Raw genomic sequence first — 25,727 nt, forward strand, 5'->3', positions numbered from 1 at the left:
GACCGCCCTCCGCGCAGCCTTTGTACGTCATCGCGCAGCCGCCGCCAGGGCGGGGCGGGGCGGGGCGGGGCGGGGCGGGAGGCAGCGGCGGGAAAATGGCGGCGGCGGAGCTCGGGCCCCAGCGCCGGGGGGGGGAAGGGGAACCGGGAGCTGCTACAGCAGCACAGCTTAAAAAAGAGAGAAAAAAAAACCACCCCAAGTCATTCCCAGGAAGGAAACTTTGGCATAGCAGCTCTTAAGACAACTTTATTAGGAACATGCCCTGTTTCTGTCCCTCTTCTGTGAGGAAGCTACATACTCCAAGAAATCTTGGGCCGCTTGGTTCAAAAATTAGAACATCCTATGCCGGTATCAGGTTTAAACATGACTGAGGGTGAATTCCAGTAAAAACTGAGGCTTTTCAGCAAAAAGGTGGTGTGTTGACTCACCCATTGGTGTCAACATAGAACACGTAGTGCAAAGAAGGGAATTACCACGTAGGAAGAGTAGGTACATTCACTAAATCCCCATCGTTTTTGGCATGCTCCCAGGCTAGCAGCAGCATAGCAGTTATGTCCGCATGCCATCTCAACGCTTGCCCCCAGAACAACACACAGAAATTTGGCCTGCAGGCATGTTCTGCGCTTTGATACCATGTGCTAGAGAGAAAGGAGCAGGGCACAGGGAGTCTTTATGTCCAGATCATTAATACATTTCACTGCTGTCACTTAAAGTCCTTTTCTACTTATGATCAAATGAATCACAACAGGTTTTTTTTTTAAATATGTATGAATTCGGTTATCATAGACTCCCTCAGTTATAAGTGTTCTTCCATACAGTGACATGCACTCCTGTTGCAAATGGCAGAGCTCAGAGAAGTTACAACATACATCCCAATTAACAAAGACAACCCAGTGCTTAGTGAGAATACAGCTATTTTAATAATTCAAATAGCAGCTCTTGTTTATTATACATGGTTGCACAATTTGAGGCTGGTTAAGTACAATCTGTTCTCAAAATCTCTTGGAATAATTTCCAGATTACAACATGCAAGTGACCATGAAAATATTTGGCTTTTAATTTTTTTAATTTTTTTTTTAAGTTCTGAACAGGCACTTACATGAGGGAGTTAAGTTTGCTCTCAAAGATATCCACATGAAGAGAAGTATCCTAGCATAAAGTACACAGAATCTTCGTCCGCTTTATCAAAGTGCCATAGTAATAAAACAGTTCTTACAGAAATGTAATTCAATTATTCACTTACTCATAAAGTAAGGTTACCAATGACACTTGCACTGAAGTTGAAAAGTCTTGGTTTAAAGGCCAAGTGAACTACAAGCGCAAGTAGCCTTCCACACAGCAGGCTTCATTTTATGCCCAAGCCACATGTCTGATAACAGACTACATGCTCAATTGTGACTAGATGAAGGCTAACTTGTTTAAGCTATTTCTCCGTGAGATGATGAAGACAAACAATCTGCTTTGCTAGACAAGCTTCCAATAGTTTTGAAGCTCACCTGGCTTCAAAATACCTTTCTAGAAGAGCACAAAAAAGCTTGTTTACCCTCGTAACAGGCCTCGATGGACTCGGGAGGATGTCCTTTGAGGATGTTTTGCCTCTCCTATTAGGACAGCGAGGAAACAAACTGTGAAGACAGTGGAAGTGTGAATCCAGGAGGAATAATAGTGTATTTTCAAAATAATCAATGTTACCAGTGTTTGTTTCATCAATAAGGGATAGTTACTTTCACATATTTCAGCCACTCACCACCTCAAAGTGAAATAGTGAGAACATCTCCACTTTGACTAGTTACCAGGCAATGACCCTTAAAAAGTCAGCAGTCACTCAGATGAAAGGCTTAGAAGTACGGTAGAATGAGAATTTTTTTTTTTGGGGGGGGGGGGGGGGGGAAGAGATGCTTACTAACACTTTTTGTTACTAACAGACTCAAAGCTTCTTAAAAACCTTGGTAAGGCAGCTGAAGGCTCCACAGTTATCATATTCATAGTGCATATACATGCAGTTTGAGTTAAACCCTAACATGATAATTAGAAGTCTTTTAGGGCAAGAAGTCCATCGTAAGCCTTGATTTTTAGTGTGATTTAGTCAATTGTCTTACTGTGGTTTCAAAACAAAAAAAATGCAGATAAGCAACATTTGAAAGAGACATGCAATAAACAATACGGAGAAGGGAAATGCTTTAGTCTACACAATACAGGTGATCAGCAAAATCAAATATACCAGCCTACCATGCATGGAAATAACTAGATTTAAGCTTATGCATATCCAAGTGCATAACATTATCAAATAAAAGTAAATGTGCAGTATAAAATAGTAGCTTAAGAAAGTTCCAGTGTTTGAGAAAGCACTTTATTTTAAATGTATATACATACTTGAATGTTTAACTGAAGAATATTTTAGTAGTATGGTAAATGCAGCACTGCAAGATGAAGGAAGACAGTTGTAATGGGAATTTTGGCCTTCGTTTCCCACAGGCTGCTGCCATCTTTAACCTGCTGAAGCATTGTGAGAGTTTTTCATCTTAAACCAGTTCACATTTCAGGTTGCTCAGCAGATGCTTGTGATTCTGGAGATTCAAATCGCTGGTGAAAGTTTGTTCGTTGTTTCCTCAGTTTCTCAGGAGCTTTTCTCCATAAAATTATTTCCTATTGAGAAAGTAAACACTTTTGAATCAACCATTCAGCACTAAGCCAGAAGTATCAAGTACCATTACGATAAGACCTGCCTAGGCAAAGAATTTTGAAAAAACTCTGAATTGTCACTGTATTGTGCTTTTCTGTAACTAAGGTAGAAACAAGAGACAGGTAATTCAATTTACATATTTAGTTAACGCCTGAACATTTATTATGATCAATCCTCAGCAGTCACCTCCCAGGCTATTTTAAGCCCTACTTAGACAGTATAAAGGGTTAAAGTATTTTTTTCTTCTTCCTTTTCCTCTAGATCTGAAGCCTACCATAGCCTTATTATCCTCCAGTCTCCTTTTGTTTTCCACTTTAAATTATATTGCCCTGTCTATTCTTTAGAAGGAAGACTGATCTACATAGCTTTATTCCAGTGACCCTTTTCACATCATTCTTTTCTTCTGTATGTCCTCAACTTTTGCTGAATTTCAGTCAAGCATCTTAATCCTTTGTATAATTTTGCATTTTGAACCCAAGTTATTACTGTAAAGGGAAATCTGCAATAGTTTAAAAACAAAAAAGGAAACATGCATCTGCAGCTCATTTTAAATACAGATTTGTCTGAGTATTCATACCGCAAAGTTCCTTTATGGCTCCCTCTTTTTAAAGCTAGCATTTTCTGCACAGACTGCAATACACCAGACAACAGAAATACCTGAGCCATACACGAAACACAGTTGATTTCTAATGTGTCAAATATTTAAAGCAGCATATTCAACAGTCCAGATAACTCCTGCAACAAGATTCCTAGAGACCATACCTGTTGTTTGAAGTATCGTCTGTCTTCTTCATCCACAAGCACTAGATTTAAGAAGTACCTCACTGAAAACTTTTTGTTTACATCTCTCATTGTAGGAGTTGGGTCATAGCCTGCTAAGAACAGTCTTATAGGAATTGATTCACCTTAAAGAGGAAAGAGTTTAAAATAAGTTCCTGAAAACTGGGTGTCATTAAACAGTTTCAGAAGCCATTCACACATAAATGCAGCTTAGCTTCCCAAGCACTGTCTTTGCATTCTGAAAACAGGGACCCTTCCTTTCCTAGGAGGCAATACCAGATTTCCAGGATCTGAAGTTCACAAGAGCCTTCTAGGCAACAAGTCACTCACACTTCATTAGGTTTCAGATCATTTAAGCCTTTTCCACAGTCATCAACACCAGCTCCTGCAAGTTGGAAGTGCCAGTCTAGACTAACAAATTTAACCTTCATGCTTAGATCAAGCCTAAGTTACACCATCTTCCACCACCAAGTCACCTTCACAGTACTGCTGCTGCCTAGGGCACCTAATGGCACTTGCATGTCCGAATCCTGAAAGCAGGCACAGCTCAGACACTTGATAAAACACACAACCTACAGAGGCAAGTGTGAAATCAAAGGTGGAAGCATGGTAGCCAGGCAAGACAAAAGGAACAATATCTAGGACTCTATATCTACAAGGAAGTTCAGCATAATGGAGTTTGAACTAAAGTGCTAAATGGAGCAGTCACAGAACTTGCATGGTAAACAGGGACAAATTATTAGGATCAAGTGAAATGCTCTAAGTCAATGAAAATATCTGCTTTGAATATGAAAAAAAAAAATCCACCCTCATTTCAGCAACCTAAGGAGAAATACAATTTCTCCAAGAAAAATTTACAGAAGTCAACTCCTGTGCTTCAGACTGGTGGGGTAGAGGGAAAGGCAGGGAAGGGAGACAAACAGTTTTAACCCAGAGTGTTCCCCCTTCAAAATAGAAGCACTATTATTTACCTTTAACTGGTGCACCATCCATTATTTCATACTTTGCAATGGTTTCAGTCTCTGTTGTGGTACTGGGTCCTGGTCAAACAAGTTTTCACTTTGAGAACACATTCTTCAGTTTTTAACGTATTTACAAAGTTTTATCACAGCAATTTCTACTTTGCAGCATTCAAATTACAGAACACTGCATTTTTTTCTTGCCTTCGTAGGTCTTCAAAGCAAGAAAAACATTGCCTTATATACCGGTTACACACAGACAGTGCCAGTAAAGTCATCTCCTGGGCAGAGTGTCTGCTTCTTACTCTCTCTTCCCCACACTGACAAGGAAGAGGCAGCAGCTAATGCTTCCAGGGAGCCCTCAGTACAAAGGCTTTGAATAATGGGGAAGCATGCAGGGTAACACCTGTGAAAATGTTCGGAGGGCAGTGCTACTTACTTTGACACTACTAGGCCACGATCAGACTAGAAACCTAAAGGGGTACCATCCAGCAAAAGAGGCACCTTTCTCCAGACCTTAGGATGGTTAAGTTGCAGTGCCAAGTTTAGCCACAAAAGGCAGCAGCAGCAATAAGAGCAGCTTTCTGCCCTTCCTGTGACTACGAAAGCTTTCTTACTCTCTGCACAAACAGCTCACTATGGCCCCAGGCACTGGCAAAAGAAGTCATGAGCCACAGCCTCTTACTGGCTCCCTAGCTCCAGGGTGCGCAAGCCTGATCTGCAATGATCAAGCTGTTGCTGCTTCAAAGCCTCTTGATATTTTCATCATATCAGTTTTAGGCTGACTCAAAGTGACATACTTCCAGAGCGTGAAAGGTATTCATGCCACTCTTTACCAAGTCCATTTTGCCAGATTACCTCTGCGGAGGTAAATGGTTCTTCAAGACACATTTTACACCCTCTTCCTTGTTCATTATCTATCAAGGCTGCTTAAGCTCATGCATATTTACACCCAAGTTCCATTTGCAATGATTCAGATTTGTAAAGCTAGCTAGCCCAACGTTCACAATCCCAGAACAAGCTGCAGACCTTGAGTAATGTTGACTACTAAGTACAATTACTGATGCCACAAATTGCAAATTGTAGTCAAACATCAGTGATAGAAAGCACATGGAAGATCACTTCAGCCAAAACTGGAACTTTTTGACCTCACTCTCCAGATTTGCCTAAGCTCAACTGGCATACAAGTTGCCATCTCCTTTGACCTTTGTTTCTCTTACCAATTCCAGTAATCTCCTTTTTGATCAGCTGCAACTCCATGTGCTGAATTTTTATTCTCACTAAGAGGAAGTAAATTTTTCCAACAATCACATCCTTTAAGTGATACCTTTAAGAGAACAGAATAGGGTTTTCATTAAACAAACATCTTTTACACCTTCTTAAAAACAAGTTATATAGGCAGTTACCTTATCTGCCTGTTAATTACTCTGAGCTTACTTCCCCAAGATGAGCATCTCAGCCAGACCAGGGCAATTAGCATCTTCCCATCACTGCAGTAAAGTACTGCAGTTATATATTGAAATAGCATGAATGCTATTTGAAATCAAGTCTTAAATATTTGCTGCTGACCTTCCTTTTAGTACCGAAAGCAGAAGAGACAAGTATTTCTCAAAGAAGGCCACTGTATAATTACTAGCCAAACAACTCAATATAATAATCATTGAAAATGATGCGTTACATTTTTTTAATACCTCCGGGTGTCAGGTTGCTCATCAAATATTCAGCAGTCTACATTTTTCTCCTCAGATATTTACTTAGATGTGTTTTGCTCCAAGTTACACTTACTTAGATTTATTGTATTCAAACTCTATATGCAGGCAGTCTTCAATGCCTACTTCCATTTTAATTGAGTTGTTTACATCTGGGTAGGTAGCAAGCTGGTGAACAATGAGATCATACTCTTTTACCAGGTCTGACAGCCGTCTAACTATTGTCACTTTTAGGAAATACCTAGGAAAAAAGCCACCAAGTTGGTCAGAATTATTCAGAATTACATAAAGAAAGGCATTTATGTTTTGAGATACAGGTGTTCTTTGAAAGACCAGAGAACATTCTCTCTTAAGACTGAGCAGAAAGGAGCAAGACAAAAAAAAATACACAATGTTTTTTAGGTAGAATTTTAAGGGAGACATGGACTGTCTTTACATGATTCAACTGAAAGAACTGGATCCGTATAAACAAAACGGAACAATTCTAAATAAAGTAGAAAAAGCTACATCATAACAGATTCTCAACACCTCCAGTCAAGGCACACTAGTTATTGGCTGTTACACGTCTGACTTGAAATCCAAAATACAGAGAGGTGAAGGACAAAAAACCCACACCCTCTGTGGGCACCACTCTCACTGCTTCTATTGCCCACCCACCAAAATAATGAGCATAGACACCCATCATATTTCACTGTCACATGTTAACTGTTATTTTCCTTGCACTGGTGCAAGTCACTGGAACACAACGGCTTTTACATAAAAGCTTATTTGCACTGTGCATTCAAAGCACAACATTCCAGTTTGGGGGGGGGGAAAAAACATCCAGTATCAAAGTGACTTATTTTTAAGAATTACGTGAAAAGATAGATTTTTCTGCCCCTTTCCAACCCAAATCAAAACACCAGGGACTAGTTTAGCACTTGAAAATGAGCCACAAGGTAACTCTCATCATCAAATCCTTAGGCTGCCATTTATACATTTCAACAGTTCGTTTTGATGTTGTTAAAGTTCACAAAAGCCAATCATGCACTATTATTCTCACTATAGTTTTACTCTCAGGATAGCAGTGAAATTGGCCCTCTTTTTTGGGGGGGGGAGGGGGGAAGAGGGGGGAAAGGAAGAGAGGAAGAAGGAGCACAACTGTTAAATTATAGAATTTGCTTAGGGGGAGCACTTGTCAGTTACAAACCTCAGCCTGACGTTGGCACCAATGTACGACTCGTATGGCTTCTCAACCTGCATGAATTCAAAGTCATAGCTTCTGCTCTGGGTCAGTTCTCCAGGTAAGGCCAGTTCTTTTACTAAGTTTACAAATTCATGAGTATTACTTTTGTCATTGAAGAGCTCTAAAGTTGAGGAAGTCAAAAGAAAGCGTGTTTCAGTATTTACTTTTAGCAAACAAAACTTTTTCTCTAATTTGGCAGAAGCAGGCAGGAAAGGAGAAAGGAAGCAACTACTTCCAGATCAAAGTGACACACATCTGTCAAAAAGTTTTATCCAGTTTTTCAAAGTTATTTTCAGCTTCAACAACCTACAGTAAGTATTTCTAAAGTACCACATGCAAGGCAAAGAACAATTATTTCAAGCTTCACTAACGTTATGTTTTTTATGCTAGTCCAGCTAACAAAGTATTTCTTGCCTTGCAGCCTTTGTAATTAGCACTGCCTGATTTTAGCTTCTGGAATTTATTTTATATAGATTGAGGCACTCCAGAAAAGAATACAAGTGAACTGAACACATCCTCAACTTCAGTTTATCATTGCTGATTTGCTAGAGACAGACATTTTAACTAGTAACTGTTTATTTTCCAAAACGACTACAAACAAACTAAGGTGCACTTTGTTTGCTATGACAAATGTTTAAATAACAAAGTTTATTTACCATTGCAAATCCAATACTTTTTGTGCAAGTCAGAAAAGTTGTACTCTGAAGAGTTTGTTTAAAATAAGCCTGTGACATGCAGCTGGAGCTAGTCTCCAAGTAAGGCAGAGAAACAAAACATCACAATACTGTGGTGTATTACTATATTAATTCAATTTAATAGAAGGTGCAAGAAAACACGAACAAGTACAAAGAGCAGTGGCTTAAAATAAGCCGCTTCTCCATAACTCCTTGAGAAATTTTAAACTTTAACACTACAGCAAGATGCCTAGAAACAAAATTCACTACATCAACTGGAAGTTTAGCAAATAAAAATCTATGCATCAAAGCAGATTAAAAACAATCAGCAGAGCTATTAGAGGACAACAAGCACTGAGATTGACATATCCAAGCTTTTCATTCCCATTGCACTGCTGCTTTATTCTGAAAGTTTGCTTTTACATCACCACTGATCAAAATCTCAAAGCACAGAGTACCAGGTGTCAGAAGTCAGTCACACCTGCTGTATAACAGTTCTCACACAGGGAACTGGAGCCTAATGGCTGATCAAAAATAGAGAATTTGTGAGAATTCAAAGTCAACTGTATGAGGCTGAAACTTGAAGATGAATTTCAAAGGGGGACACCAATGCAAACAGCCCTCTATTAGAGAAAGAGGGAATTTTAGCATCAAGCTAAGGACACAAAGATTAGCTCGGCTGGTGAAAAGAGGTTAGATGTGATCAAGATCCAGCCAGATCTGGACAGTTTTAAGAAACTGATATTTTTAATGTGAACACCACATAATCTTGTTAGAAAGAGCAGTGATCTTCTGAAGTTGCAATCCTATTTTGTCATCAGTATACAACTATGCTTTAGAAAACCAACCACCACAGAATTATTTCCAGAAAAATCTCACTGTAGGCTGCTCCATCTTTTTTTTTTTTTTTTTCCTATGCCTCTTCTTCCAGGTCCAGAATTAAAGGCTAGAATTAAGAGATCTAGCAAAACAGGTACAGCTGACATTTTGGTTTGGAACCTCAAATACAGATGAAACCAAGCATAGGCAGAAAGAAGAAAAACAAAAAAAAAGTAGTTCGGCCCCAGTTTTAATATCAAGGTCATTCATTTACAGTTATTTTCAGGGGTGTTTTTAACTTAAAAATGTATAGTCTGAAATATGTGAGGCAGAAGCCATGTGTACCATGGCCACATTTAGTTTTCAGAAATCCCTAATGGCTTTCATTCAGCTTCTCAACCAGCCTCCAACAGACAGAATACTCCTCATCCCAGTCCTCCCGCCCATTAATTTTCTGACTAGCACAAAGCAGTATATCACCTGTGTTAAAGTGAGTAGGTAATACTTCCTTTGGCACTTGTCATACACTAACCTGATCAGGTTGGGATGGTTGAGCCAGACTGCTATCAGTCACAAAAGCAAAGTTCCATAAACCACACCTACCTAACATCCCCTTTATAGCTTCAAAACTCACCAATTTGCCCTACAAATTCAATTCTAATTCCTTGGTGCTCTAGTCTCTTCCCATGCTGCTTAGAGATGACATTCACCTACCAAAGCAAAAAAGTACCAGTTAGAGTTTTAAACACTTTACTAAGATCAGGTAGTAAAGTGAAAGAGAAAAATACATTATTAAAACATGCCCATGAAGACTGAGACCTTCTCCTTAACAGTACCAGCTGAGCTTGAAGGCAAACAAATTAAACAGTTGATGAGAAAATTAAGCATCACCTACCAAAGCATCAGTAAAGCATATAAGAAAGATCTAACCATCCATGTGACTACATTTGATAAATAGGTCTGAAATCCCCAAGTCCCACAAATAGAAGACTAAGCCAGAGCTTCAGTAGAGTTCACACAAGCCAGCCATGACCCTCTTACCATCTTGGAAGGCCGAGATCTTCAAAACATCTTCTGACAGTCACACTGACGTGTCCAAAACAAAAAGACTGTCATGACATGTATTCCTTTCAAATCAAGTGAATTTAAGTCCCTTCCTCAGCAGAAGTTTTAGAGAAGTCAAAGCAAAAAACAACAGACAATCAAACCTACTATCAGGACCTTCATACCAGTATATCAATGATATCTGAGTGCAAGTAAACCACATGGACAATCTGCCTTTGTGGTGAAAAGAAGAAGAAATGGAGAGGCAGAGGGAAGGTGCCCAACAAGTCACTGGTCTTCCAAACCTCCTGATCCAGTTGTGATTGGATTAGTCAAAACTCATCAGGCACATCTCAGGAGTCGCTGATATAAGCGAGAAGTCCTTAGACCAGTGAACACATGAGAGCTAGTTCCTCTGCTCCCTGAGTTTGAGGCCTATCTTGTGAGAGTTTCACATCCCTGAAAGGATCTTTCTAGAGAATCAAGCTCATAACATGGAAAGACATCTGAAGAGCAGGAAGATGCCCAGTAGCAATAGATTAGTTAAGACTGAAGTAGGTATTTAGAAGTCAATCCCAGAACCCAACATCTGGCCCAAGCTTCTAGGAGGAAAAGCAGATTAGAACAGAAACATTCAGAGAATGAGAATGGCTCTAGTAGAACCAGAGGGATCACAAGGAGTTCCTAGGTGCAATACTGAAAGATGAGGAATCCTTCTGGCAATCTTAACTTCATTCTTTTTTCAACCAGAAAAACTCCCATGGACTGGGCAGCCAGCTGAACTTAATATGTTGCTCCTCTGATGCAATTCCAGAAACAACCTCAGGGCATGAAGCATAAGGCTTGGCTTCAGGATATGCAAAGCTAGTCAGCTGCATCAGCCAATAATTACTGTTACATGTGAGACATTATGGATTTTGGAGTTTACAGGGAAGAGCAGAGTAGAAGAAAGGAGGAGATCCAGTTGGGAATAGTTTTCTTGTCAAAACCAATGACAAGATTGCACATAATTGCACAAACAGCTTCTCCATAAAGACAGGATAAGTAGAGGCAAACCAGCAGCAACAAACCATTGGAAAGGTTCAGTTTTGTCAGTTTCCTCAGTAACTATGGCTGGAAAGACCAGATATAGGAAAACAGTGTTTTTTCTTTGAATAGCAACACAAGCTGCGATTCCAGTTCCAGCTGTTGCCTATATCAGTTATCATTTAACCTCCTATATGTATGCACATACCAGAATCAGTAGAGCAATTCATAGGCATCAAAAAAAATAAAAAAAGATTACCTTTCCTGAAACAGACTCGCCATCATAGAAGAGATAATGCTTTTCTACTTTACCATCTTCTGTTTTGATTTCTGCTGTTTTTCGTGTTTCAGCATCATTAAGAACAACATCAATCTCACAAACAGGACCAAAAAAGCCTCCAAGAAAACTCTGAAATAAGAATAATTAGATAAGTTACTACACAGTAAACATTCCAGTTTTTAAAGAGTGGTATTTACTTGCAGCTGTACACTCTAAATTGGGGAAGAAGTCTGCATATCCACTACAAGACTGTTCTGTATTAAAGACTCAAGAAATATCATGACAACACAGGACAATTGTTTGTCTAGAAAATAACTGAAATAGGATCAGTAACAAGGAGAAGCAGCTCTTACAAAATATAACGTTTATAACAAAGCACACAGTGTAAGTACCATTACTACTATTCCATTAAGATACTACTAAAATAAATACTATCACTGCTGCAATCGCGACTTTGGCTTCTGCCACTGCAAAGTTTCTCTTCCTATTTACTATTAAATCACTGATTTCACTTTCAAAAATTAATCACTTAATCATACTCCAAAAAAAAAAAAAAAACTTATCTTGCTAACAAATTGATCCCATCAGATTTAAGATTTGCAATGTTCTGCAAAAAAATTACTTACTGTTTTATACCCACTGTAACTTGCTGTATAAACAGCAGTAAAAGTTGAAGGAATAACAAAGCAAACTAGGATGCTTCAGTCTGGGGAAAAAAAAACAGCTAACAGGGAATATAACAAAAGCCTATCAAATTCCTCCTATCAAATTAAATGAAGGTCCTGCAGTAGCAGGATCAAAAGACAGTGGCTCCTCACATAGTGTAGTTCAGCTTTATTGCTCTGCCAGCAGATACAGTGGATGTTAGAAGTTTACATGGGTTCAACGGGGGCATATCCATCAGGGATTATTGAACGTAAAAGTATCACCTCCGGCCCAGGAAGCTCTCAGACCACAACATACTGGCACCTAAAGCAATATTGTGGAGAAGTATTAAACGTTCACCCTGGCCTTACAAAAGCCTTCGCTAGGCATGAGCTTCTGACCAGCATCAAATACAAGAAGCTAAGAAAGATCATCCTTTGACCTTGTACAAGCATTTCTTACAAGAAACTGAAAAACATGTTAGCAGCTGTATGTGAACTCAACAAGATTAGTACAAAAGCCCACATTTCTCCAGCTTAATCCATTAATCTTCTTTGATGTACTAAAGCAGACAACAGTTCAGTAACTCATTGTGACTTCTCTTTTTTGAAAGAAATTACAAATTAGTTCTCAGTGAACTTCACAAATTTAATGTCAAGAACTAAGGAATTAAGAACATGTTCAAAATATTTTGGGGGACCTGAAGTTTCAAGTGCAGTGCTAAGAGAAAAAAAAAAATGGAAGAAAGTTTGATGATGTGAATGCTACTGCCCCAGTAACAGCAATATTGAGGAACTGTTTTGCTTACCCCTACAAGTCAAGCAAAGGCATTGTGCAATTTTGAGCTATGAAACAGCAATTCAAGCAAGACTAAACTGACTGTGTACTCGTTCAGATAGCAAATGGCCCTAGTTCAGTCCGTGAAGATGCATATAATTCTGTAACTGAAGCCTAGATTAGTTACATCTACTTCACATTCTCAGAGGAAAGCAAAAGCACAGTCCACAAGGAGGTTAAACCTAAGACTGAAGGGTCCTCCAAGTCTCTGCCAAGCACATATTTGCATTCATTGCTTTTTTTTTTTTTTTAAATGACCACACACTAGCACTGTTCTTGATTTTCAGCTCCTGGGAGAAGGGAAGAGAGAAAGAAAAGAAAACTTCAGCAAGAATTCTCAGTCTTTAGACTACTTTAAATTGTTACATAGGTTACTTTGGGCATGCCCTTTTCCTTTTCTTAACAACCCTGTACTTATTTTCCAGCTTAGCCTTCCACTTCCCCCATTGCCAAACTAAACAGGGAAGCACATTACCTTTACAGTATACATCATACAAGATGCTCCCACAGTAGCTTCCAAATTACAAAGCTGTACCATCATCTAACGCAGTCAGCCAGACCTAACATCAGTAGCGTATCGCTTCTTAAGACTCTGTGTATGGAGGACCTTTCGCCACATGTACAACACAGCAACATTACTTGCTACATCAGGACTCAAGTTGGTCTGTGTTAATTCCTTACATGTTATAGCTGTACTAAGGAGCTGCAAGTCTGCTGGAAGCTGAAAAGCTGTTCAGAAATCCCAGCCTCGGCTCCACACGGAGCCCTAAAAAGCCTGTCTGTCCAACAGAGACGGACATTAAGGAACGCACACGCTTCAGAAACTCACAATGCATTGATCCAGCTGATTCTTTAAGTAAAAAAAAGAAAAAATCTATACAGCACAGTGCATTAAGCACTTCATCTAAGCCAAATCTACCAGGGACACAAAGTGGCAGCTATTTCAACAGCCCAGCAGGATTAATAACTGCGGTCACTTAAAGGGCTGCCGCCTCACAGAGGCTGCTGAAAGACTGGCAGGCACTTTCGGGCGGATTTTGCCCCAAAGCCCCTCGGAGGCCAGGTGCGCAGCCCGCCCAGAAGCCGAGTCCCCCGGCGACGCCAGGCACTGGAAGGGGCGCGGGCGCAGCGGGGCGCGGCGAGGGCACGTCCCCGGCGCCGCTCCGCAGGCGGCAGGAGCGCCAACAGAACAAGAAAGCCCCGCGCCCGCTTCCGCGGCGGGACCCTCGGCGGCGGCCCCGGGCGGCCGCGCCGCCGTGTGACGCAGCCCGGGGGCGCCGGCCCGGTGCCGGCGAGGCTCCCTCCCTCCCTCCCGGCGGCGGCAGAGGGCAGGGAGCGCCACGCGGCGCCGGGGAGGGGGGGGGGGCAAACGGCCGCCGGTGCCCGCGGAGAGGGGCGAGGGCGGGCGGCGGCTCCCCCCGCCCCGCGCAGCCACAGGTGGGGGGGGAGGAGGGGGAGGAGGAGGAGGAGGAGGAGGCGCCCGGCCCAGGCCGCCGCCGCCTCAGGGCCGGCGCGCGGCGCGGGGGGAGGAGGGGAGGGGGCGCCGCGCGCTGCCCAACGGCCGTTGGGGTCTCGCGGCTGCAGGGGGAGGGCGGGGAGCGGGGCGCGCGCGCCCGCGCACTCACCATGGTCGCGGCCCCGCGGCGGCCGACTCCCACCCCAGGCAGCACCAGCACCAGAGGCGGCTCCGGCCCGCGCCCCTGTCATGTGACCTCAGAGGCGGCCGCGCCACGCCCCCCTCCCGGCACGTGACCGCCCCCTCCCCGCTCCGTGTCCGCCCGGGGCCGGCCTGGGGGCGGGCGGGGTCGGAGCGCCGGCGGGAGGGGGGGGAGGGGGCAGAGCGGCGCATGCGCACCGCGGGGGCGGGGCAGCGCCCGGCCGGCCGTTAAATTTTAATTAATCCGTTGTTTATAGCGGGGGGGGGAGCGGGATTTACTCCGTTCACCTTCGTGTAGCGCCTAAGAGAAACGCGGCGGTAACAGGTTTAAATAAACGGTATGAGCTTCCTCAGCAATCAAAAGACTCGTAACCTAAAGACGTCATTTTATCCTGATTTAGTTAAGCTGCCAGAAAGCTGTTTGGACCCACTTATTTCTGCTTAAGTCAAGCTCATTCTATATTTAGCTTAAATGGAATAGTAATACATTTGAGTTAAAGCAAAGCACTCGGTTTTATGTTGGAAAAAAAAGAACCCATCAAGAACTTTGCGTCAAATTGTCTAACTTTGAAAGCACCTATCAGTAAAAAACACATTTTTTTTTTCTTGGCAAACAGGTTGTCGTTTATTCACGCCTCTGCGCAGCGATCGGAGCATGAGGGGCTGATGTCCCAGCACGTGGACCAAGACGCGGAGAAAATGTTATTTCCAGATCAGTCTTTCAGGTAAACAGAGGAAAGGTGTTACACCCGAAAGCCCGATATTTTGAATTGTCGGTCTGTAGTTTGGCCGTCAGATGGCAATATTAGGTGGTGCTCACCGCTCGCTTGTCTGCTCAGCAGCCATCAGTTTCAATTCTGCAACTCGCGCAGTAAGTCCAAGCTAGAAAAGCACCTAAAAGTAAGCTCATTTGCAAGCACATGATTACGTCTATTGACTTAGTTATTTTTTTGGTTTTGGTTTTGGTTTGGTTTTTTTTTTTCACGTTTTAGAGAGCAGATGTTACTGGAGGCAACCAGAAATGCTCAGTGGTGTCCGTCCTGTGGACTTTTGTGGAGCTGTATTTTTGTTAGTGCTGCCAAATGCAGCATTTGTCCCTCCAAATACAACATTTACGCATTTCCCCTAGGAAAACTGATTTGAAAATCATTTGGAAGAGCTTCCCGCTGGAAATCAGCAGACTTTGGGGATGCTCTTGTGTCAGACCGCAACCCTTTCTGCAAGCACTGTCGTTTAAGCACTGTATGTCTCAAGGGGCTCACCACACACAGCTTCGAGAGCTCAGTCTAATGCTTAAGAAAAAAATGGTTTAATTTAGATTTTATTAGGATAACAGGTGGGTAGATACAGACATCACAGGAAAATCCATTCAGCGATTTGAAAGGCAGGTGCACTTGCTCGTTGGCCACTTCTGATGTTAAAAGTCACAAGGAGAGAATGGAGAAGGGGGTTATGGTTTTTGCCTTACAGAATCTCATAACTTCTGTTAAGATAACGCAGCCAAAATAGTGCACAAGCTACACTGCAGCAGACCAGCCGTAACAAGAAGACCCATTCTTACATTCGTAACAGGAAATAACATCTATAGTGCCAGAACAGTTCACAACATTTTGTGCTTTTTAAGGAAATAATCTAAGGAAAGTCAGATGAAAGGCAACTGTTTGAGTTGATTTTACATAATTAGTTGAGTTGTGTTAATGTGCAGCTGATTCCCATTAAATAAAGATTTTTAATTTATTACCACTGGGTGGTTTTTTTTTTTTTGCCAGCCATAATATTTATACAAACAAGATTATGACAGATCCTTTAAAATCCTATTTTCCCCTGATTTGGATGGCTACCCTACACTTCAAAAGCAAAGAGTAAGTTCAGACTGAATACAGATTTTTAGTGAATAAGAGCAATAGAGATTGTAAGGCAGTTTTTATTGATTTAGAACTCGTATAAAACTGTTTTGTCCTGAGAGTAATCACATTTGGTCATACACCAGAGAAGATGTGCCGAAGACGAGAAAGGTCACAATCTTTACGATGAGGGCCAAGTTTCCTCTCCTACAGAATTAAATCCTCCTCTGTGAGCTTCTGCTTCAGCTTGCTTTTTTGCTTGCCCACCAAGAAGTTGGGGAACTTCATGCTGGGGTAATCGTTGCCGAAGTCAGCCCCTGACCCAGACTCCTGCTCCACTTCAGCCACGTCCTCAGACCCAGAGCCGGACTCGTCTTCTGAAAGCGGAAACATACTGGCCAGCTCCTGGTAGTCCTTCATCCTGAAACATGGAGCAGCAACATTTACGCCAAAGTTTAGCATGGGACAGCACCACTCTCGCCCCCAGCTGACACTTGGTCCTGCTGCAAAACCCCCAAGAACAGCATGTTTACAAAGAAAAAAAGCGTCAGCAGCAGAGCTGTGAGCACCGGAGGCTTTTGGGGGGGATTTTGTTGGGAAGGGAGCCTCAGGAATAACCAGCCTTTAAAAGGGTCACAGCCAAGTGATTTAACAGCAGGCAGAAAAAATACTCAACACATCATGAGGATTTGCTGCTACTGCTGCTGGTTAGCTGCTCTCACTGAATAGCTGTAAGGGAAACCTTGAAATCATGCCTTGCCGCAAAGCTTGAAACAGCAGCATCCAAGCCACAAACTTAACGGCATGTGGACTTCTCTCCACCGCAGGGAAGAGGAAACAACGTTTCCCCTTTCTACCTGCATGTGGAGAAGAGCCCACCTCCTCCTCCTGAAGTGGGGCCCAAGCTGTAGCATGTGACCGTGATCCCCAGTAATGCCACTGTCACAGTCCTATTTATACTTTTTTTTTTTTTAATTAATACACTGAAGCCTCTCAAAAGGTATTTTAGCTCCATCTCACTAGCGGCAAACATTTCACTGCATGAGTCAACTCTAAAGCTGTCATCATCACCGCTGTCACTCCAGCTTCCAGAGGTGAGAGCGTGAGGATGTCTCCGCTCGACAGGACAAATGCCCGCCTTGTCCAATATCCTCCAAAAGGAGTCAAAAAGCGTAAGACAAGACCAAGCGTATATTGACGCTTCCCCCAAATACCCTACCAGCCTGATAATTTATGCTGTAAAGGTTTTCTCGCCCAGAGGTGATGCCTCTGTATCAGTGGTCTTTGGTAGATCTTTCTCCCATTAGCTTTGAACTCATGAAAACTCATGACACCGATAAATGCCCTAGCTGAGTTGCCCAGGGCATGGTGATTTTCACTCGCTCGCCAAGCAGTGGGATTTGTTCCTCAAACTTCACCTTTCCACTCACATACTTCTTGCCTGACTACTTGAGATGGGAATACTGAAAATTTTTCGGTGCCAGCGTGAATTGTGAAGGTACAGTGCAGGAACTTACAGAGAGGGATCAGCCATGGGCGGCAGGATGCGGTTGGCTCCACCTTCGGGCGTGTAAAACCAGGGCCCTTTCTCCTCGATGCAGTTGGCAGACCAGGCATCTGGTCTGCACCTCACCCGCTTGTATCTCGCCTTCTGCAGTGGCACACCTGCACAAAGCAGCGAGACGTTACTCACACGGACCCGAGCCACCGCCGTGACCTGCCAACTTGGGGAGCACCTGTTAAACTTTACAGGAGCAAAGTAATTTGCACGACCGCATTTGCTCAGCTGCAGAAAAGCAAACGAATCCCTGACCCCTCCAGTCCCGTACGCTCAATGGGATGAGTTTCGGCCAAGGAACCCAAAACTCAAGGCGCCCAAAGGGCAACCAACAAGTGGATTTGGGAATTGAGCAAGTGTGCTGTCAGGGAGCCTCTGAAGCAAGTCTGGGGAAAATAGGTGATTCAGACATTTACCAGATGCTTCTTTAAAATTAAGTAAACTGACAGTTTCATTTCTGGTCCCCATCCCCCCCCCCCCCGCCCCGGATGCATCATCGGGACTGTTGCTGAGAAGGAAGTTTTCAGAAAGTATCGAAAGGAGAAAATAATGATCACAAAATAAGGATAAAAACAACAGCATTTCATCCTTCCGTTTGGTCTCGCTTAATTAATGTGTTCTGAAGCCTCCTGGCACTTCTCCTCCTTTTGGCACTTTATCTAATTTTTCTCAGTTCTTTGGGAATATCTTTCTGTAATTACAGTTCTCTCTCGCCCTACATATTACCATAATGTACAAGATGACTTTCAGCCACCTCCTACTCGCTTCTGTAAGAGAAAGAATATCTCACAGGCATCATTTCATGCTCCTTTTATAACATATTTCCCTTTTCATATTTATTTTCCTCTGTTAGCATATTAGTAAGAGGATTTTTTCCATAAAAGTGGCAAAAAATAAACTAGTGCAGCAGAATAATTTGCAAATAAATGACATGCAAAAAGCAGACCATCATCTGTCAAAGGTGAGCCTCAGAGCAGAAAGAGTGGTAGATACCTGTCACCATTATAGCCTTGTTTGGGGAAAAATTATACTATACATGCTTGAAAAGTAGTTCTCTCTTGCAAGAAACAAATCCACAGAGTACATGTCATCATGAATCAACATTTCCTTTTGGTTGGTTTAGTACTGTGTGTCGCAATTTTTTTGCTGTACAGAATCAAACGTTTAATTTCCTCATTAATTTCCTTTTCCTCCCTCAAAAAATAGAAGTAGAGTTATAACATGGGAGCTGTTACATACTTTGTCCGTAATTAGATTAGTGAATAATAGTTACATAAATGAGATGCTATGAAACAGCTAGTTAAAAAATAGATATTAAACTAATTTCAGTAACTTTTTTTATGAAGCCTTTTACCCATAGAGGCTGGGTGGGGGACACAGAAATGGTCCACTTGCAAAAGACATCTTTTCTTATAATCTCCCTCACAAAATGTTAGCAAAACAGTTTTTGTTTTAGAAGCAGATTTTGTTACTGCTACAAGAAGATCAGTCTCAAGTATTTTTCCTGAAATTCAGAGGTTGCACCCTTGGCCTACACCACATAGCTCAGAAAGAGGATTACAGAGAACAACCGCTCCCCGTTTTACCTTGCGCCGTGTATGCCACAAAGAGGATTATACAGAGAGCCATGAAAATCCTCCCGTTGCACCCGATCAGGAGCTGCATCTTGGCCTGCATTGCCAGCCTTCGCCGCGGCTTCACACACGAGAAATACAGCAAGGCCAGGAGCTCGGCTCATAGAAAAGGTTTCCAAAACCTCAGACCCAGCCCATAACCTGCGTCACGGCTTCCTGCTTGACTCAAGTGAGGCATCTACAGAAAATCCCCAGCGCCTTCGTCTCCAATTTTACCCGAGGGAGAAGGTGACCCTTGGCCAGAGCGGGCAGGCTGGGGAGGGGGACGCCCAGGGTCCAAGCCTGCCCACTCCCCCCGGCTCGCATGAGCCAGCCCCAAAGCGGAGGGCTCCGCGTGGTCGCCGTTTCCTCTGGAGAGAAAAAGCTGTGGTTCATGTCCCACCTTCCAGCCAACTGTGCCGGCACTGGGGAGGTTTGAAGCCTGCTGTTTGCAGCGGGAACCCGGCAGTGGTACCCAATGGGAAATAATCTTTCCTCGCAGACATAAGTTATTTCAGGAACCGCACGCCAATTGTTTTTTCTTCTTTTCTTTTTTTTCTTATTTGAAGGTGGGAACTTAGATACTCAGAGCAGAAATGAAAAAATGTTTTAATTCAGAGTGGAAATCCTGACACCATCCATATCACTCACACCAGTAAGGGGAAAGTGAGAAAAACAGCTAAGAGAGAGGAGCTCTTCCTCTACACAGCCAGGTAGCCAGCCCTGTCACGTGGGTTTTTGGCGTTCCCATTTGGCCAGCTGATCTCCTGGGCGCTTGGACCCCTCTCAGGGCTGCACATCAGCCCCCAGCATTTATCTGACAGGGTGGCACTGAGGGTCAGCGCATTAACAGGGGCTGTAGCTAGAACAGGAGGTCTAAAACATCTGAGGGTACAGGCAATACCCACCTTTCCTCTGCGTGACACTAAGTGTGAAGCCCTAGAAGATACAGGTTGCTACAGGTGCCTGAGAACTGACACAACTCAGTGCAGTGGCATAGTGCATTTTGACCCAGTGGTTCTGCCAGTCATTGAATTTGTTTTCCTGATTGTAGTTTTCCTAAACAGTGCCAGATTTAGAAACAATTTGCAAATTCATCAACATGCAAAACTGGCACTGCAGTTAAGCCCCTCAAAGCTGTTATCACAGAATCACAGAATGGCTGAGGTTGGAAGGGACCTCTGGAGATCATCTAGTCCAGCCCCCCTCTCAAGCAGGGTCACCTAGAGCACGTTGCACAGGATTGCATCCAGGCGTGTTTTGAATATCTCCAGAGAAGGAGACTCCACAACCTCTCTGGGCAACCTGTTCCAGTGCTCTGTCACCATCACAGTGAAAAAGTATTTCCTCATATAGATATATAGATTTAAGCTAGTTTATACCTTTTGCTTACCTCTTAGTTTAGCTTTAACCTGCCAGGCTTGAGTTTATTTAAGAATAAATTACATACAACAAAGTTATCTAATTTTTTTTTTTTTAGTCATATCATTAGTTGCTGAATTAATTGGGACAACGATGTGTGGCCCTAACACACCACCAGCACTCCAGATGATGCTGTGGCTGATACTGTGAGTATACTCATCTATTTCTATGCTCTGGAAAGTCCACCAAGACTCCAGACCATGATTTGGGGCTGGGTGGTGACTTTCCAGGGTCACCTATGTGCCGCGGCCACCCCACCAGCAACAGAAGAAACCTTTGTGGGAGCTGCCGCTCACAGGACTGTGATTTACTATCAGGTCTAGGAGTCGCTCTTCAGCATTTGATGCAATTTGTTGTGAACCTCAGGATATGTTTTTCCAGAGCAGGAAAAATAATGGACTCAAACCAACCATGCTATAGTATGTAGTAATTCTCCCACAAACCAGTGACTCAATATTTTGGGGAAGAGCCCCCTTTTACCACCTTCTACAGGGCTACACCACACCTTTCCCCCTCCCCCTCCACCCAGCTATTGCCAGGCACTTTTAAAGGCGGTTTGCCTGTTGCTTTTCAGTAAAATTATGCTGTCGGGGAAGAAGCCCTTCCCTGCTCCAATGCTCCCTTCCTGCCCGCCCATTGCCTGGAGGAGGGATTTCTGGTGCTCGCAGGAACCGGCTCCCTTCACTCCCCATCCGGGGCCGGCTTGCGAGAACATAGAAACGATTTGCACCTCGGCAGCTGACCACATTCAGCAGTTGCTCTTACCAGCCCATTTTCTACTTCCTATTTTTAGTGTGAACTTTTTTTTCTTTTCCTCTCTCTAAGTGGTGCTCAACATCAATAGGAAACCAAGCAAATGTGTGATGAGAGTTTATCAGCCTCAGCTCATGTTGGGTCACAGAAATTGCTCCTGCAGCAACACCACTGATTTTCCACTGATCATGGGCAGGCAGTGTGGGATGGAGCAGAATGAAGAGCTCTTCTGCGTTTCCAGCGTGAACAAATAACCACATACGCGCACACACACACACACACAAGCCTTCAACCTCTTTCTGCATTTTTGCAGTAGTTCATTGTTTTTTCCACCCTGATACTGAAAATCCTGGGGCATCAACAGCAGAGCCCTTGTGTGGTGCGGCAAGAGCAATTCCCACCGTGCAAATAATTCCCAAAATGCAAATAATTACTACCAAACGCCAACGTCTTTTCCCTCACCCCTTGCTGACAGTGGGATTGGGGGGCTCGGTGAGGGGCAAGGAGAGCGGGCAGAGCTTTCTTGAGGCAGGCGGCAGGTGCAGCAACGCGTATCTGGAGGGGGATCTCAGCACTGTGTTATCTGCTAGGTACCATCAGGCAGCGGGAACTTGTAGCACCAGCAGTTTTGCCTACCAGCAAAAAAACAGTTCTGTTATTTTCTTCTATGTCGGCAGAGCACCCCAGGAAATGAGATTGTCTGTTTTACAATTAGCAACCCATCGGACGACCAAAGCACATTTTCCACTCTTCCACCCTGCGGAGAACCTTGTTTATACCTGCGTAAAGTAGGCCAGAAAACAGGTTTGAGCGCTGATTTTCAGCTCGGGTTGCCACACTCTTGGGGCTTTTCACGGCCATTTTAGAGCAGGAGCATCTTCGTCACCAAAATAACAGAGGTTTGGCCCCAAAGCATCCGCCAGGGAGGCTCAGCAGGGCTAGTGCTGTCCCAGGGCCCCGCCGGAGGGATCAGCCACAGGAGCTCAGCTGCTGCCTGTGCTAGTTTGGCTGTAAGCTGATTTAGGATGGATAATTCCTAACAGTAAAACTTTCCCGTTTTGTGGACCATCATGGTATTCCCTAGGAATATGGGGCAATTATAGACCTCTTGGCAAGTCACTCAGTACGTAAAATGCAAATAATTACAGAAATAATTTTTAAAAGTGATCTTGAGAAGAAAGCGTGAATTGCAGAAAGTTAATGAACTTTTCATTTTTTCAGTAGAAAACAGCTTGTATGCTAATACTGTACAAGAACTGTAACCTTGAAATGTGCAATTGTACGAGTGTCAGAGCTTAAGAGAGAGAATTTTTTTTTAAGTCAAATATTTTAAACCCACTGCGGAGGGAGTCACTGTACCTGGATCAGCTACCTGGAGATCTGGTACCTCTCAGAAACTGTGAAGAAGATTCATAGGATAACATTCCTCTTATGTATTTCCTGTGTATATATTGGAAGATTAAATCCCACAATGTAATAGACCCACAAAAGGAAAAAAATAGATCCAGAGCAGATACTTGAGAATCCAGCTCTTCGCAGGCATTCTCACTTCAGCGTCGGAGAGAGGATGTCCAGTATTGCACCAACACTATAAAAATGCCCCCATCTCTGCGCACGCCCTGGCTGTTGTTTTGTGTGAATGTCACATTTCCCACCAATTGCTCTCGCCCCTTAAGTGTTGCCTATGAGCCCTGTGCTGAAGCACTGCCATTATTTCAAATCACATGTAAAGCAGATTAAGAGCTTTGCATTTTTCTACGGCATTAATTTTGGAGGAAGAAGGGAGAGAAAGAGTTGCTTCAACACCATGTGCCTGACCCCTCACTCAGCCGCTCAGGACTCTGCTATACATCTGAAAAATCCAGAAATAACCACTAAGCAGAAAAAAGCCACAACATTTCAAATGTAAAAAGATAAATAGCTCCTCAGTCACAACTCCCAGGGCTGTTCATCTCCCAGGTCACTTCGGGAGCAACAAGCGATTTGGCGACATTGCTGATTTGGGATCGCACCGCGAGAGTGCCCAGCGTGGGGACATCTATTCTGCCATCGACTGCGGGGGGAGTTAAGAGATTTAATTCCCAGCAGGCACATTTCAGCCAATCCCGAGGGATATAATGAGGGCATTTCTGATATCGAACAGCTCTTGGGTGGATACGAACCCCTGACCCGCTCCAGCCCGAAAAGGCGCCAGGCTTTTCCCCAGCTGCCAGGGGATCCCAGGGTTTATCTGGCTGCTCGCCACCGTTTTAGCCGTCCCGACAGCAGCTCACCTCCACGCGGCCGTGCACATGGCCGCGGGGCACACACAGCTCCCGGGCCGGTACCCTTATCGGGGCGGACACGTATCGGCCCAGACGGGAGCACCGGGCGATTGCGATAAAGGAGCTTCTCGTTCATAACTGCTGGGAAATCAGATAAACCCAAACTGTCGCTGGGCCGCTCTGCAGTGCCCCGGCCGGCGGGGGGTCACGCCTCGCCTTGAAGCCGCGACTCCTCCCAGCCAAAAATCATCTTTTAAGACAGAGCTGGAAAAAGAGGGCAAAGAGTGGCAATAAATGAGAGGGAAAAAGGCAATACAGTGAGCAAAAGGGAAAGGGAGACAGTGTCTGAATAACGGTTGGGTTGAACACGAAGAGCGTGCAAGCAAAACACTGAGGTGATTTATGCCAGCAGCAGCTCTCAGTGCTGCAGATTTGGGTCATGCTAGGGACTTTCTAAGCCTAGCCCTGGAAAAAGGCAAAGTCATAGCTGTGGACGTGCTTGAGATCAGACTTCGGCCTCTGCCTTCGCACCAGTCCACAGCGCCAGCACGCGCGCGCCAGCAATGGGCACACAGCCTCCCTCCGCCTCTCGTGCAGGGGCTGCTCCATCTGCGGAAAGCATCGTGCCTGCTCCACGGAGATAAGGGTCAGATCTAGCAAGAAATCATTAATGCTCCTTGTGTTGTGAAGAAATCTAACGTTTGCCGCCAGCCAGATCACGCAGCAGAGTCACTCCCTGTTTTTTCCCATGATCACAGTCAGCTAGTCCATGGTGAGACATCTTCGTGGGAAAGCCACAGCTGCATCAAATCAGACGCAGGCGACGACTTACAGGAAGCTGCCGACAACGATCCGGTCTCTACCAAAAACGCTAGCCAGGAGACAACCCTGCCCTTCAGCAAGAAACGAGCTGCTTTCCTTTGTGCCTGAAGCTCTCTGCTCCCGCGCTCGGCACGGCTGGAGCCTGGCGCAGCAGGAGGCTTTGGCAATTTCAGGGCTATATATGTTAAAGCAGCACCCCGTTAGGATGTGACGAGCAGCAGAGGTCTGGTTGCTGATGCAGCAGGTATCCAGACTTCCCTAAAACCTCGTCCCGGAGTAGCTATTTTTCCACAATGCAATTTCTCCTGCTTATTTCTCCAGGGCAGGTTTACCAAGGGCATGGAGGGAATAAGGGTAGAGGTAAAACCGTGTCAGCACCCCCCTCCTCATTGCATCGTCTAACGCAGCTGCTGGGCCTTGCTTCTCCATGCACAGGGGGAACGCATCCTCCATCCACTCTCGTAAAATAAAAATAAAAATCCTCCAGTTTTGACAGGAGTTGCTCAGCTGGCTGCTGCCTCAGCCTGCCGAGGGAAAGGCTGGCACCTACGTGACAAGTCTGAGGGGCAAAGAAAACCAGTTCTCCTTCCCTCTGCCAAGCTAGCAGAGTGGATATCCTGACCTGAGATGGCAAATTAGAGACCCTCAAGGGAAAGGCCAGCTCTCTGGCTCGCGGAGAAGCCAGACACAGGGCTCTTGCCTGCAGGAGCTGCATTTCCCTCCCTGCTCCTTGGCCCACCTCTGGCACGTCAATCCCTCCGCTGCTTTAAAATGCTTTTTTCCAGCCCAGGCTTTTCCCCCATAGATCTACACTGGAAAAAACAACCTCATCCCCACTCCCTGTGCAGTGGTAAACATCATTTTCAGCACAAGCATCACGAGTGCCAGAGACCACATAAAACCTTCACACCACGTGCAGCGGGGAATGGCACCTGTACATCAGGGAGCATGAAAAGGAACTAGAAACATAGGTGCTGCTGTGAAGACCCCTCCGTGGGCCGGATCCACTTCCTCCCATCCCATGTATAAATCAGAGTGCTGTCTTCACACCTCAGTTAACCAAGCCTTTACCTGCAATATTAGTTTTGCAATCTTCACCAATTTTTTGGCGAA

The 25,727-nt window shown here is 44.2% G+C and overlaps 2 protein-coding genes and 1 long non-coding RNA gene across 3 annotated transcripts; 1 reads left to right on the plus strand and 2 right to left on the minus strand.

The window, feature by feature from the left end:
- Positions 1 to 897: 897 nt before the first annotated feature.
- VPS26A (VPS26 retromer complex component A) lies at positions 898 to 14,392 on the minus strand. The gene is made up of 9 exons (XM_067299742.1): positions 14,307 to 14,392; positions 11,179 to 11,328; positions 9,484 to 9,559; positions 7,321 to 7,477; positions 6,208 to 6,372; positions 5,643 to 5,749; positions 4,435 to 4,503; positions 3,446 to 3,588; positions 898 to 2,646 (listed from the first exon to the last, which is right to left on the minus strand). Exons 1-9 carry the CDS (start codon positions 14,307 to 14,309, stop codon positions 2,533 to 2,535), a joined length of 984 nt encoding a protein of 327 aa, XP_067155843.1. The 5' UTR covers positions 14,310 to 14,392; the 3' UTR covers positions 898 to 2,532.
- A 230-nt stretch (positions 14,393 to 14,622) lies between these two features.
- On the plus strand, positions 14,623 to 20,977 carry LOC136992409 (uncharacterized). Its single transcript, XR_010884639.1, has 3 exons — positions 14,623 to 14,676; positions 14,956 to 15,063; positions 20,834 to 20,977. It is a non-coding gene; the product is annotated as an uncharacterized lncRNA (long non-coding RNA).
- SRGN (serglycin) lies at positions 16,249 to 19,565 on the minus strand. Its single transcript, XM_013945632.2, has 3 exons — positions 19,327 to 19,565; positions 17,700 to 17,847; positions 16,249 to 16,603 (listed from the first exon to the last, which is right to left on the minus strand). Exons 1-3 carry the CDS (start codon positions 19,415 to 19,417, stop codon positions 16,390 to 16,392), a joined length of 453 nt encoding a protein of 150 aa, XP_013801086.1. The 5' UTR covers positions 19,418 to 19,565; the 3' UTR covers positions 16,249 to 16,389.
- Positions 20,978 to 25,727: the final 4,750 nt, after the last annotated feature.

The sequence above is a fragment of the Apteryx mantelli genome, chromosome 7 (genome assembly GCF_036417845.1).
Source record: "Apteryx mantelli isolate bAptMan1 chromosome 7, bAptMan1.hap1, whole genome shotgun sequence".
NCBI lineage: Eukaryota > Metazoa > Chordata > Aves > Apterygiformes > Apterygidae > Apteryx > Apteryx mantelli.